The 13,241-nt window shown below is 28.3% G+C and overlaps 1 protein-coding gene across 1 annotated transcript in view; it reads right to left on the bottom strand.

The window, feature by feature from the left end:
- hwt (heavyweight) overlaps positions 1 to 13,241 on the bottom strand; it is a 91,362-nt gene that overhangs the window by 11,176 nt on the left and 66,945 nt on the right. Inside the window, exon 4 of the mRNA XM_065506819.1 lies at positions 4,020 to 4,163. Coding sequence (XP_065362891.1) covers positions 4,020 to 4,163 — 144 coding nt within the window. The remainder of the gene's footprint in view (positions 1 to 4,019; positions 4,164 to 13,241) is intronic.

The raw sequence follows: 13,241 nt of genomic DNA on the forward strand, positions 1-13,241 counted from the left end.
AAGCTTTATTGTAAAATAGTATAATGAAACGTAGTTCCAATGAAATTAAAGAATTCAACGAGATATTGATTTATATTTTGTGACAATATAAAATAATAATGAATAAAGATTTGCTTAAGGCTTGAAAGTGTAATCAGCTTGTAGCATAATCACGTTTTAAATAGGAGATGTTATATGAATAAAGAAATGTAAACAGCTTAACAATGTTTTTAAGAATATTTTCAAAAAAGTGTTTCTTTTGCAAGCCTTAAGAAAATCTGTATTTAAAATCTCAAAACCAGAAATTTTCTTAGTTTTTTCCATTAGCACAAAATCTAAATCAATATCTTGATGAGTAAATCAATTTTAGTCACACTACGTTTTATTGCTGTTTAACACCTTTGCTGCTAAACAAATACAACTTAAGAACAATTTGATTAAAAACATTTTCCTTAATAATAAACAAAACAAATATTTATCTTTTCATTATTTACGATTAATACGAAGCAGTGAAAACCGTTTACTTTATTGCACTTATTTTCCTCGTATTTTTTTATATGATTCAATGTCATTTGTTGGAAGCCCTGTCATAAATGTAAGGCTCGTTTGGATGCGAGCAGAGAATTTCAACAGCAATAATGGCAACATTACTACTTGAAATTTTTTATGCGTATCACTCATACGCCTTCGTAACAATGAGTGGGTAATACGTATTTTTTTTTTATTTCCTTGATACTGTTTTGTTTGTTTGTCTTTATTAATAATGGTTGCGTAGTAAATACTGGCAGCAAACAACAGCAACAACAATATAAAGACTACATGTGGTTTTTGTTGTAGTCGATGTTGTTGCTATAGCTGCTGTATATTACTACTTAGTCAGTATTGTATTGTTAGACTAAAATATGCGTAATTTTATCTTGTTGTAAAGAAAAAAGTACAAGTAGTAGTAAATATTTACGTAAAAAGCATCAAGAGTTAAAACGTGCATACACAGCTGGTTGAATGCTACAGCATGGTTCGTTGGCTGTGTGGTGGCTGGCTGTATGGTGGGTTGTTGGGTTAGATGTTTGATGGGTATTGGCAAAAATAATAGAACACCATGGGGTGCCATAAACAAGAACAACAGCCAGCTGTATGGAAAAAATCAAACCGGCAGAAAAACAACAAAAATAAAACCTAGCAACAACAAAAATGTAGACATTTAAAAGCAAAAAAAAAACACAGTATACCTCTCTTACTCTGGCTGATGACTCTTACTATGCAAAAAAATATAGTTATATACATATATAAACGACAACAACAGCAGCAATAACCAAATAGGAAATAAGTCTAGCACGTAAATGTAGTAGGGTTTCCGTTTTTATTAATTTCAATAAACAAACCAACATAAATAAATAAATGAATGAATAAAACACACAGAACAAACATTTAGGAACATTTTGTATAACTACAATAAATAAATACACACATTAGGATGGCCCTTATTTTGCGCTTTTTATATTTTCGATGCTCTCAACACGCAGAGAAAAAATATAGTTACTCATGTTTACCATAACCATTTCAAAATTTCTACAAGTGTTTTAACAATATTATGGTCACTGTAATTATTTATATGGTAGTGGTAACAATAATATGTAAACGTTACCATTTACATGATTATGGCAATCATATATACGTTTGTATTAAACATTTTATGGTGAAGTATTAACCATATAGTGTTATTCGCGGATAAGGGTTATCACAAACATATTATGATATGATTCATCATGAACATGATTGCCATAAACATATATTTATTTACTACAATATGATTTCTACAATCATGTGAATGGTAACTTAAACATATCATGGTTACCGCAATCTATAAATAATTACAGTGACCATAATATCGTTAAAAAACATTTTTAAATGGTTTTTGTAAACATGTCCAACTATATTTTTTCTCTGGGTGAAGGTCTAAAATTGTTCTCCGTCAACAACTACTAAAACTGAAATACTGAAAAAAGCAAAATAAGGTCCATCCTAATATACACATGTATGTAGTATGTTGGAATATTTATGTGTATCTGATTGTAGGGTATATTTTTAATATCATCAAATAACAGCACTTTTATCTAAAGCATAATCATTTATATTTGTTTTGTATTTACTAGATTTGCTGGTGTGTATTTGTAAACAATAATGATTCATGGTTAGTTGATTCATGGTTAGTTGATTCAAAACCAGGCAGGAAGAAAACAAAATTACTAAATTTAAATAATCTATGATCTTGTTTGTTTTTCTTTATTTGTTTAACAAAACAAACATAAATTCAAAAAAAAAAAAAACATATGAGAGACATTTAAGGCACCAACTCCTTCCTACCTTTAAGAATATTCCAATGTATAATAAAAATCATTTAAGGAAACTTTAAGCATTAACTTGAGTATATTTTAAAGTAAATATTTATTATACAAACTTTTTCTTTAAACAGTTTTTGCTAGATTCTTAAATATATATTTAATGTTACTTAGTTTTTTTAGCCTCTAGCTAAGAAAACACATTTATTAATAAATATTTTTAGCCTTCTCTCAAGCTGCTATCTTTTTTACGTCTCCCACTCTCATCAACTAAGTAAAACCCATCAGCACATGTCTCACATGTACTTGTTCGTTATATATGTATGTATTTTAACTATACACACGTTCAATTTACTCATACTGCAAATACATACATACAATATTGACGTTAAATCTTGTGAAAGCCGCCATGAACAAAAAAAAAACAAGCGAAACATTTATGATTTTTGCAATATCTAAAACCTCAGCCCCTTAAATAAGGGGCTCAAGTAGAAATGTACACACTTACAATCGAACGCATACACATTTATGACTTTATGACATTGAAGCCTTAGGAAAATTGAAAGTAAAATCAATGCATATATTGATACTCATACATACAATGAAAACATTTGTTCAAATGTGTTTCTATTTCTTTATGTATGTATAGAAATTTATATTGAAGACTGTGTAAAAAAATCTATAAAATTGGGTAATAAAATTTATTAAATTAAATACTTTTAACCTCTAAAATTTAAAACTTTTTAATAGAAATTCAATTCCTAATAATGATAGATTCTGAATCAAGACTTGTTTTGTAAATGAAGGAAATACCACAATTACTTCCAAATTAAGGCTAAATATATAAAGAGCTACAATTTTTTATTAAGGAAGACATCATAAATGGTTGCCACAACCATATAAATAATCAAAGTGACCATAATATTGTTAAATAGCTTGTAATCATGTTGTTGTCGTAATAGTCCCACTGCTACCGATAGTAAAAAAACTTTCGGTTGATTCAACTGTCGCTGAGTTGACAATCATAGGCCGATTATAACTCGCCTCGTTCCGGAGCGAAGAACCAATTGTCATGTACAATAGCATTTTTTCTCTGGATATGCATAATATTAAATTCTCACTAGCACTGTTGGAAACCTACTGTGTAAAACCTGCGATTAATTCCAAATTAAAACTGTGTACGATTGATTTCTCATTAAAACTTAATCTATACAAACATACGATTACTTCTTAATCCTCATCTCACCCTTGTGTGGAAAACAACACAAAATTTTTATCCCGCTTTTTTTTATTAATGATTGGGCTGAATATGTTGCTGGTGGAAAATACGTATGTGTGAAAAACCACACACGATGGTGAAGGTGAAGGTTAAGTAAAAGTGCTTCTAAACTTCAAGTGCTTCTAAACTACAATTTTAAAAATAATCAACAAACTTACAAATTGTTCCTAATTCATTTTTTTTGGAACTAGTTTTCAATAACAAACCGAATTTTAATAAAAAATAACTTATCTTTGCATGGAAAATCATATAAAAATAATTTTTTTTCTCAAGGAAAATATCTTGGAATTAAGAAGGGCTACAGTAAAAATGATGAAACTTTAAATTCACTCATAAACTTTAACAAAAATATATAGCTTAGTTGAGCTTAAAATTCAAATTTCATAAATAAAATTTTATAAAAAATAACAGTATGTACTTACAAATTCCTGTTGTGGACTAGCAGCAGCTGCAGTTGCCCAATTTTCGGGATTTGTAGGTAATGCTTCTGCTAAACAGGGATCAAAACTGGACGGTCGTTTTTTAACAAAGTCCACAGGCAGACTATAATCATCACAGATGGCAATCTAAATTCAAAGAAAAGAAATACAACATAAATTAATGAAATTCTCTTAAATTAATTAAACATATATTAAATTTTTTACACAACATACAACAAAACAAACAAGTAAATACTTGTAATAAAAAATATCTCTATGGCTTAATGGCACTTTACACCCCCTTATAAATATAGAAAATAGACACGAATTTTTATCTTAAGACAAAATAGTTGTTTTTTGTTTTTTATTTTTTTGTTTTGTGTTAAAAATAATCCACAAATCTTACAAGTTAAGCACGCACCCTTACCAGCACAAACTAGAGAATTCAAAACATTCACTAACATTACTCTGACAGACCATACAACAAAAGCCTTAAGGATATAAGGATGTAAAAAAACGCCACCATTTCTAAAGGACCACCATAAAGAAACAAAATACTCTCGAAAAATTACTTGAAGAGAAGGTCAGCAAATGAGTCGTAATGATAATGCTGTAGCTGATGATGCCTGGGAAAACTGAATCGAAGTTTTCCATAAAACATAATTATTCGTGGAAAGTAAAAGTATTTCATAATTATCATCATAGTTGTTATGTATGCTCGCACTTTGGTATGAGTTTTTGTATTGTTCTTTTAGAAAGCATTCATTTTTTTTTGTTTTGTTTCCGCATAAACATATTTCTTTTTTCCAGCCATTGTATTTTGAAATATTTTTCATTTTCTAAAAAGCATTTCCTTTGGAGTATGGTTTCTTTTTTTTTTTGTACCATTAAAAGCTGCCTTACTAGAGGGCTTTTTTAATAGCTTCTTATGTTTTGGAGGGGGTAATTTCTGTACTTGCTTTTTATTTTTATTTTTTGTGTTTGTGTTTTATTTTTCTCTCTTTTTTGTAGATGAAGGAAATAATTATCATTCTTTAAATGTAACTAACAATGTGAGAGGAAGAAATTAAAATTTTATATTACCTTGGTATTTTTGGTGAATATTTTGAGTTGAAATTATAATTGGATTGTATAAATTAAACAATATTTAGAATAGCTAACGAGAGGTTACAATCATTAGTCGTTTATTATAGATTTAACCTTAAATAATGAAATTTTTGGTTTAGGAATTAAATTCATAATTTGTTTTAACACAATCTGCATACTTCAAACTTTAAACTTTAGTTAAATTTACTTTTAAATTGTTCATATTTTCTGTCTAACTGATGTCTTTTATAAACTCTTTTCCTACTTAATCAATTTCATTCATTTTCAATATGCAACTGCATAAGAAAATAACAAATGAATGTAAATAATTGTTTTATATTTTGTGAAACTATATAAGAATAAATAGTTAATTTGTTCTTTTAGTTTATCCAAATGTAAGCTGATTTGGTATAATTTCAGTTTTGAGAGACATGACGTATGATGAATATTAATTAAGGGGTTATTATATAATTTCTTTAATAACTTTTAAAATATAACAATAATCAGAAAGATTAACATAGATTTTAGTAAATATTTAAAGCTTCTTTATCAAAATATAAAATATTTTGTTTAGGTAAATTCCGTTAAAAATAAATTTAAAAAAATAAAATATTTTCTCAGAAACTTTAGAACATTTTAGATAAATTTTAGTTTCAATAGAATTGGTGCTATGTACAAGCAATTAATTATTAGTTTATTTCATATTCTTTTCCAAAATATTTTTAAAATTGGTAAAAAGTAAGAATTTTCTTGAATTGTATACATACATATATGGAAATACATGGCGTATGATTAATATTAATTATTGGCATATTGTTTAATTTATTGATATATTAAATTTCCACTCAAAGTACTCGTTCGCTATAGAAAAACAGCACATTAATTTTCAGTTCAAACTTTTTGAAAAAATTTAAAAAATAAAATTTTTTGTTGAACTTTATATTTTTAAAATAAACGACGTATGATTAATATTAACAACCATTAGGGTAATTTTAAACTATGAGAGAAATCAAAAAGATTTCAATTGCGAACATGCCACTATATTCAGAAAAAAACTTTAAAATTTAGAAATGCGTGTGTATTTCAAATAAAATATTAGGTGGACTACATGTGGTATGAGTAATATGTATCCAAATTGAAGTCGCTGGTATTTCAGTTAAATATTAATCATACGTTCCAATACCACTAAACATTCGAATTGATTTATTTCCAGTCTTTATACATTAATATTCATTTCGAAATTACTACATATTATTATTAAGTCTTAAATATTAATCATTTGTAAAAACTAAATAATCGTTACTAGAGTTGTCTTGACATGACATGACTTTATTTTGTTTTGTTTTATTTTATTTTGAACACGAAACAGCACTTGTCTAGTTGTTTTGTGCATTGGCTGACACACCTTCTAAAGACATTTTTCAAGTTGAAGGTCATTCAGTTATTTATTTATTTTTTTGTTTCATTTATAGCGCGAAACGTGTTGAATTCTCTTTTCGTACTTAATATTTCGCCTCAAACATAAAATAATAAAACGCATTTAACAATATGTATGGCTAAAATTTTAATGAGACAAAATGTCAAGGTTTCACCTTAAAATGAATCATAATTCTAAATAAAGCAACCACTCCAGCAATGTACAATATACATATACATACATATTTACCTCAAAATACAATTGCAAACGATACAATTGACGACAGTGGCAACAATACCATTCTAATTCTTGATTTGCCAGCATTTCGCGTGCCACTGCATCTGGCAAATCGACACAGCGATTGTGAAAGAACCAGGCACAAGGACCGGAACACTGTATAAAAGGCTCATTGGGCTTGAAATCCAACCAACAGCGACGGCAAAACATTTTTGTTAATGATGGTTCTTTTTCTGATTCCCAAACAAGACCCAGGTGTGACCAAAGTGTATGAAGTGTCTTTTAAAACTGTTTGCCATAAAGTGTAAAAAGTATTAACGAACTGTTTAACATTATTTTCTTTAGCAGCTACCTCTAAACAATTCCCAGCAGAGTCATTAAAAATTATGAAAAAATACCCGTGTTTGTAGAATATTTGTTTTTCTTTTAACAAAAAAAAAGAAGAAGAAAATATTGAAATAAAAATGACTTCAAGGATTTCATAATATTTACACAACAACTTGTTTTAGCTCGACATCTCATTTTTTAATATGCCCTTAAGCTGACAGCATTTTTCTTTCTTTCTTCTAGCCAAACAACATCTATTCATTGGCATTGAATAAGATTTATAAATATTTAAACACAGCCTTTAGAAACACAGTATATGTATCTACTATCTAGCTATGTTTCTAAGTGTGTAAAAGAGTGAGTCAGTTCTAATAACACCCGCCAAATGTGAATGTGGTTTATGTAGTTGGTGGTCTCGTTAGAACTGTTAGCAACATATGTTAAGGCATGCAACAAAATGAGGTAGACAAATATGTAGTGGAACTAGAGAAAAGAAATATAAATTGTTTTGACACGATTTTTGGTTTTGGATTTAAGCCAAATTACTCTACATTTGCTGTAACGGCTTTTCTCACTCTAAGAAAATTCTACAAACAAAAAAAACAAGGTATGAATCATTTCAGTGACATTAAAAGTAAAAGAAAATAAAACACAACACAACGACCAATGCTGGTTTATTCATCTGCTGTTTATCTGTGGCCAAATGGTAATAATGACAAAAGTATGAACCAACCATAAATGTATGAAAGAAAGAATATAATTCTTTATACTGCAGCTTGGCCAACAAACTTGCTAAAGAGATGCTAAGCACTCACACAAACACTATTTTTCTTTTTTATAAGTAAAGGTTTTGTTTGTACTTTTGTTTGCCCCACTACTACTTTTACAAGAAACTTCATTTAAAATTAATGAAAAAAATCTAGTTCTATGCCTTAGCTGAAGCAGGCAATGAGTGTGGAGGCAAATCTGTGCCAACACTTGTTACTGTTTGGCTGCTGGTTTCTTTTTTTCACAGGCAAAATAGATCAAGATTCACAATGAAACTACAACTTGTGAACAAAAATGACCTAAGGGAGTTTAAAGCTTTGAAAAAAATACACAAACAAAAAAATAGAAATGAGTACAGTTTATTGTATATGTATGAGGTTTTTTGTACTTAGAAACATTGTTGAACATCTAAATGTAGCAGAGTAAATATTTTGCTTAATATAAATTGAATAGATAAGTGCTGGAAAATAATTTATTATAATTTGGTCAGCATCATATAGATTAGTTTAATACATATGGGGCCAATGTTGGCTTTGATATGGGCAATTTGTAAATTTTTTGGAAAATTAAAAAAATAAATTTTGTATTCTTTCAAAGAATTTATGATATTTTGCTGAATATTGGAAAAACAAATTGCAAAATCCAGTTTACCATTTGTATGAAGCTAAAAATGCTGTCATTATAAAAACTTAAAACAACAATTTTCTTTAAAATTTTAATAATCTAAAATATTGGCGTATATTTAGAAATTATTATTGTGTCCATGGATGCACCTTTCAAATACCTTTTATATGATATCAAAATTTCCAATTATTCTTTTGGAGCAATTATGTGAAAAATCAAAAGAAACATGAAGAATACCATTTCTATACTACTGTACGTATGATTATTTTGCAATATTTGTTTAACACTCATATGCCTTGAAAAACCAATCTAAATGGTGTATAGTTCTATGTGTAGATTTACACCAAAGAAACCATTACTGGTGGTCCATCTCATATTTATTAATTCGCCAGTCCTACGCCCAAGTTTAAGTTAGCAGGAGAGTTTGGGTACACCTACGCATTACATATTTAATGACCTGCTCATCCCCTGTACGTAAGCAGGTCCCTATTTATGTGCAGCTAAAAATATCGTATACTAAAGTAGGAGTAGGGGCTGGTCAAAGAAAACAAAAAATATGAGAAAAATCTGGAAAAGCCTTAAAAAGAACCACTTTGTTCCTATAAAATTTTTTATTTTTATTTTTTATTTGAAATTTGCAACTGAATTGGACATTTATTTTATGTTGCTCCATATTACTTTCAAAGACCTTTCATATAGATACCAAAATTTCATATACATCCTTTGGAGCAAATATAAGAAAAATCAAAATAATCAAAACAAGAACTCTTTTGTACTACAGTACGTATGAGTTGTATTCAATATTTACCCAACACTCATACGCCATGTTATGTTATGTTGTTTGTCGTTGGCACAATGAAACCAAAATTTATTTACTACTCCCCCAATAATTTGTTTATACGACAAAAAAAAACACACCATGCACAACAATGTTGCTGCTGTTTTATTTTTTAATTGTTGGGCTAAACAAATTTTCAACATCTATTCCCTGGGTTTTGCGACTGCAACTGATTGCCAGATCAACAACAGACAAAAAAAAAAAAAAGTTGCTCAGTGTGTTGTCTGCATACAAAAGAACTAAACTGTAAAGGATACATGTAATAATAATTGGTAGTGGTTTAGTAACGTAAATAAAAGAGTTTGGCTTAAAGCCAACATACAAAAATGACAAAAAATATATGTAAATAATGGTTGTGGAAACTCCAAGCTATAACATAAAAATACAATATATAAGCCAGTAAATGTTTATGACATTATAGTTTATAAAATACCATTTATATAATAATCGAAAATATATAAATAAAATTTAGGAAATCTGCTAAAGTTAAACCATAAAATTATAAATATTATTATTTATATAGATTACAGTTTGGCTTACTAATTTGCCACCGGTCACAATTAACTAAAAATCATGAACTTTTATTATTAAAATGCTGCAAATAAACATAATTTTAAGCAACATTATGTATTCTAACATGATTACAGTTGCCAAGGATTGCCAAGTTTATGAAAACTATCATTAAATACTTAATTTAAGTAGGTGTTTTATTATTACAACAATCTGGGTATTTAGTAGTGTAATAAGAACAAGTACAAAAACACATTAACTTTGGCACTTTAGTTAACACAAGCTAGACTCCCTCCCTCCCCACTGCTCTGTTTGCAAAGACTCGTGCAAAATAAGAATTTCATTTGATTTGACTTGTAAGTTTAGCAGTAGTGACCATGCGTGTCCTTTTGTTATTAAATTCTTTGTTGTATATATTAAAACCTAAAGCACCCTCTTTTACATGAACAAATATTAGAAGCCAAACTCTAGACAAACATGCATTATAAACATAGAAAATCATTTCAACAACTTAATGTGTTTCAAGTGCGTCTTGTTTTTGTGTTAAGTTTTACTAGAAAATTTAAGAAAATTACTTGATTTTCTCATACATAATTGCATAGTAGAGTGTTACGGATATAAAGTTTTTTTTTTTGAAAATCTTTTTTGCTTTTTTATTACAAATAAGAGACTGTAGACAAAGTTGTATTTACGCTCGATTAAGTTTGAGTTTTTGTCTTGTTCGTTCTGTTCATTGCTTAAACAAATGAAAACATTTTAAATTGATTTTTCCCTCTTTTAGAGTTTGTGTTTTAAAAAGAAATTTCAATTGTTATATTTTACCTTTAATTGAAATCAGAAAACAATTGAAAAAATGAGAATACAAATACAACAATTGTATAAAAGTTGAAGTCATTATGTAGCATCTAATTAGTCTTGCACTAGAATTTTATTACAAAGGCCAGGAAATACTAAACAAAGCTGTAATAAAGAAAGGAAATAAAACAACTTATTTTAAACTTTCGTTTAAAGACTTTAAAATAACATTCTACCTTAAGAATCACTTACATGTAAGGACTACTATAACTCATTGATTGGAAGGACTTATGGAGGTCATTATCAGTAAAAATAAACATGGAATAGAACGAGTTGCTTTGAAACTTTAGAATGAAGAAACTTTTGCAATTGCCAAACTGCATCCAAAGAAACAATATAGATGTCAGCAATCATTTTAACAGTATTACAGGATATTCAATAATGTTATGGTCACTGTAATTATTTATATGGTTACGGCAACCATAATATGTTTTAAAGATGATTCACAAGATTGCAGCAATCATTAGTGTTTTTAATATTGTTAAATAACTTGTAATCATGTTAAAATGATTGCTGTATTCATTCTCTGGTTGTGTTTAAAATATTCTTAACTTAATCCGAATTATATTGAGTTTTTGTAAGGATTTGATACAACTCTTCATGAGGATTAGATGTCTAATAATTCAGTATTTTTATATAATTGTTTAAAACACACATTACTAAACTAACTCCAAGTAATGCAGACAATATAATGTATTTATAGCAAACTAAGATATACAGTAACGACATGTAATTAGCAAGTTTTTGCGAAGTAAATAGCAAAATATAATTGAGGTCTGATCAGATGTTTAAATTCACATAATTGAAGAATAAAGTCTATAAGGTAAGATAAAAGAAACTTGCTTTGACACCAGTACATACCACCTTCTTATAGCTACAAAACAACTTTAACTCTCTATACAGATGGCAATAACGATGATGATGATGAGTTTTAATCCCTCGTTTGTACTAAATAATAGTTTAGATTTAACCATAATTACAAACATTTCCCTTGTTTTCTATACAAAAACTCGGAGACTAAGTAATAATAAGAAGCATTAGGGAAAAGGAGAAACTAAAATGAATTAAAAGATTAAGAACATTTGCCATTACAAACAAATTAAATACTTCCTTAATGAATTTCTGTAACAATAAAACAAAACAGAAACAGATAGAGCAAAAAATAAGCAAAGAAAAATGAGCTAAAACAAATCAAACTTAATGGAGAACAACACCTTTGGGATATTTATTTAATAAAAATATAAAATCAAACTTTAGATAAAAAAAACACATGGTCCCTGAACCTTAAAAACAAATTGAAAATGCTGACGACATTTAAATGGGCCGGAATGTAATGAAATGTTATTTAAATGTCATTATGTAGAATATTGACTCAACGGAAGTTGACAATTGCTCTTTTGAGGGTAACAGCAGCAACATGATTGTCACCACAAATCAATTAGTTGGCCAGCAAAGCCTGCACTTATAGAAAAACCCCCATAGGCTGGTCTATACATGTGTAAACACCCCTAAACACCACTCTTAACTCTTGTGACTATTTCCGCGTTACGTTAAAATTTGTAAAATTTAATGAAATGTTTTCTTTATATTGTACAAAGGAAGTTGTAAGTAATTACTTTTATAGCCGCCCTAAGACTCATCATCAACATCATCATGTGTGGCTGGCTTTTTATACCTAAAACTAAAATGTTTTCAACAGATCCCCTTTAACGCAAAAGGAAGTCAATCAATCAGTTTCACATGACATTTGTAGCCAAAGGCTAAAGAAATTTATTAATATTAAGGCATGCCAGCCATAAAAACAGGAAACCTTGTTTTAATTTTTATCTCGTAAATAACGCAAATATTCAGCTTATTTCTCCGTTTATTAATTTCTTAATCTTTCATGTGTTCACAAAATATTGTAATAACAGGGTGGGGGGAAAAGGTCAAATATTTAATATTCAGTCAGCCATTGTTTCATTTGTGTTTGAAAGCTGAGGGTTTGTTTTTTTTTGCTGCATTGTTGTTTTTGTTGTAATTACAATCGTGTTTCTACCTCATTGATTTATGAAAATTTCAATTAAATTGAATCACGTTCAATCAATATGCGATTTTTTTTCGGTTCATGGTAAAGTATGCAAAAAAAAAAAAGAACGGAATGATAAAAACGAAAAAATTTCATCAAACAAAGCAAGATTAATTATGAAAATATTTCAAGTTATATTACAACTTTAATGGATTAATTTAAATTCAAAGAAGCTGCTTAATTTAATGGCATGAAATTAAAAACAAATAACAAAAATAAATTAATATTTACTATTGAATGTTGAATAAATTAAAGTAAAAATTTCAAATAAAAAGGTTTGTGTAAAACACGTTCAAGTTTAATACACTAAATCGAAATGAATAAGATTCATGTGGCATATTTATCATGGTCCTAGGCAGTTTGGTATTGAAAATCAGCAAAACCAGTTTAGAAGAACGAAAGTTATGAACCAAAATGTAAAGCAACCATGAAAGATTGAAAAACATTCAATATTTTTAATAAAACGCAGGATTAATTAAAATTGAAATAACGAAA

Source organism: Calliphora vicina, chromosome 4, assembly GCF_958450345.1.
Source record: "Calliphora vicina chromosome 4, idCalVici1.1, whole genome shotgun sequence".
Classification (NCBI taxonomy): domain Eukaryota; kingdom Metazoa; phylum Arthropoda; class Insecta; order Diptera; family Calliphoridae; genus Calliphora; species Calliphora vicina.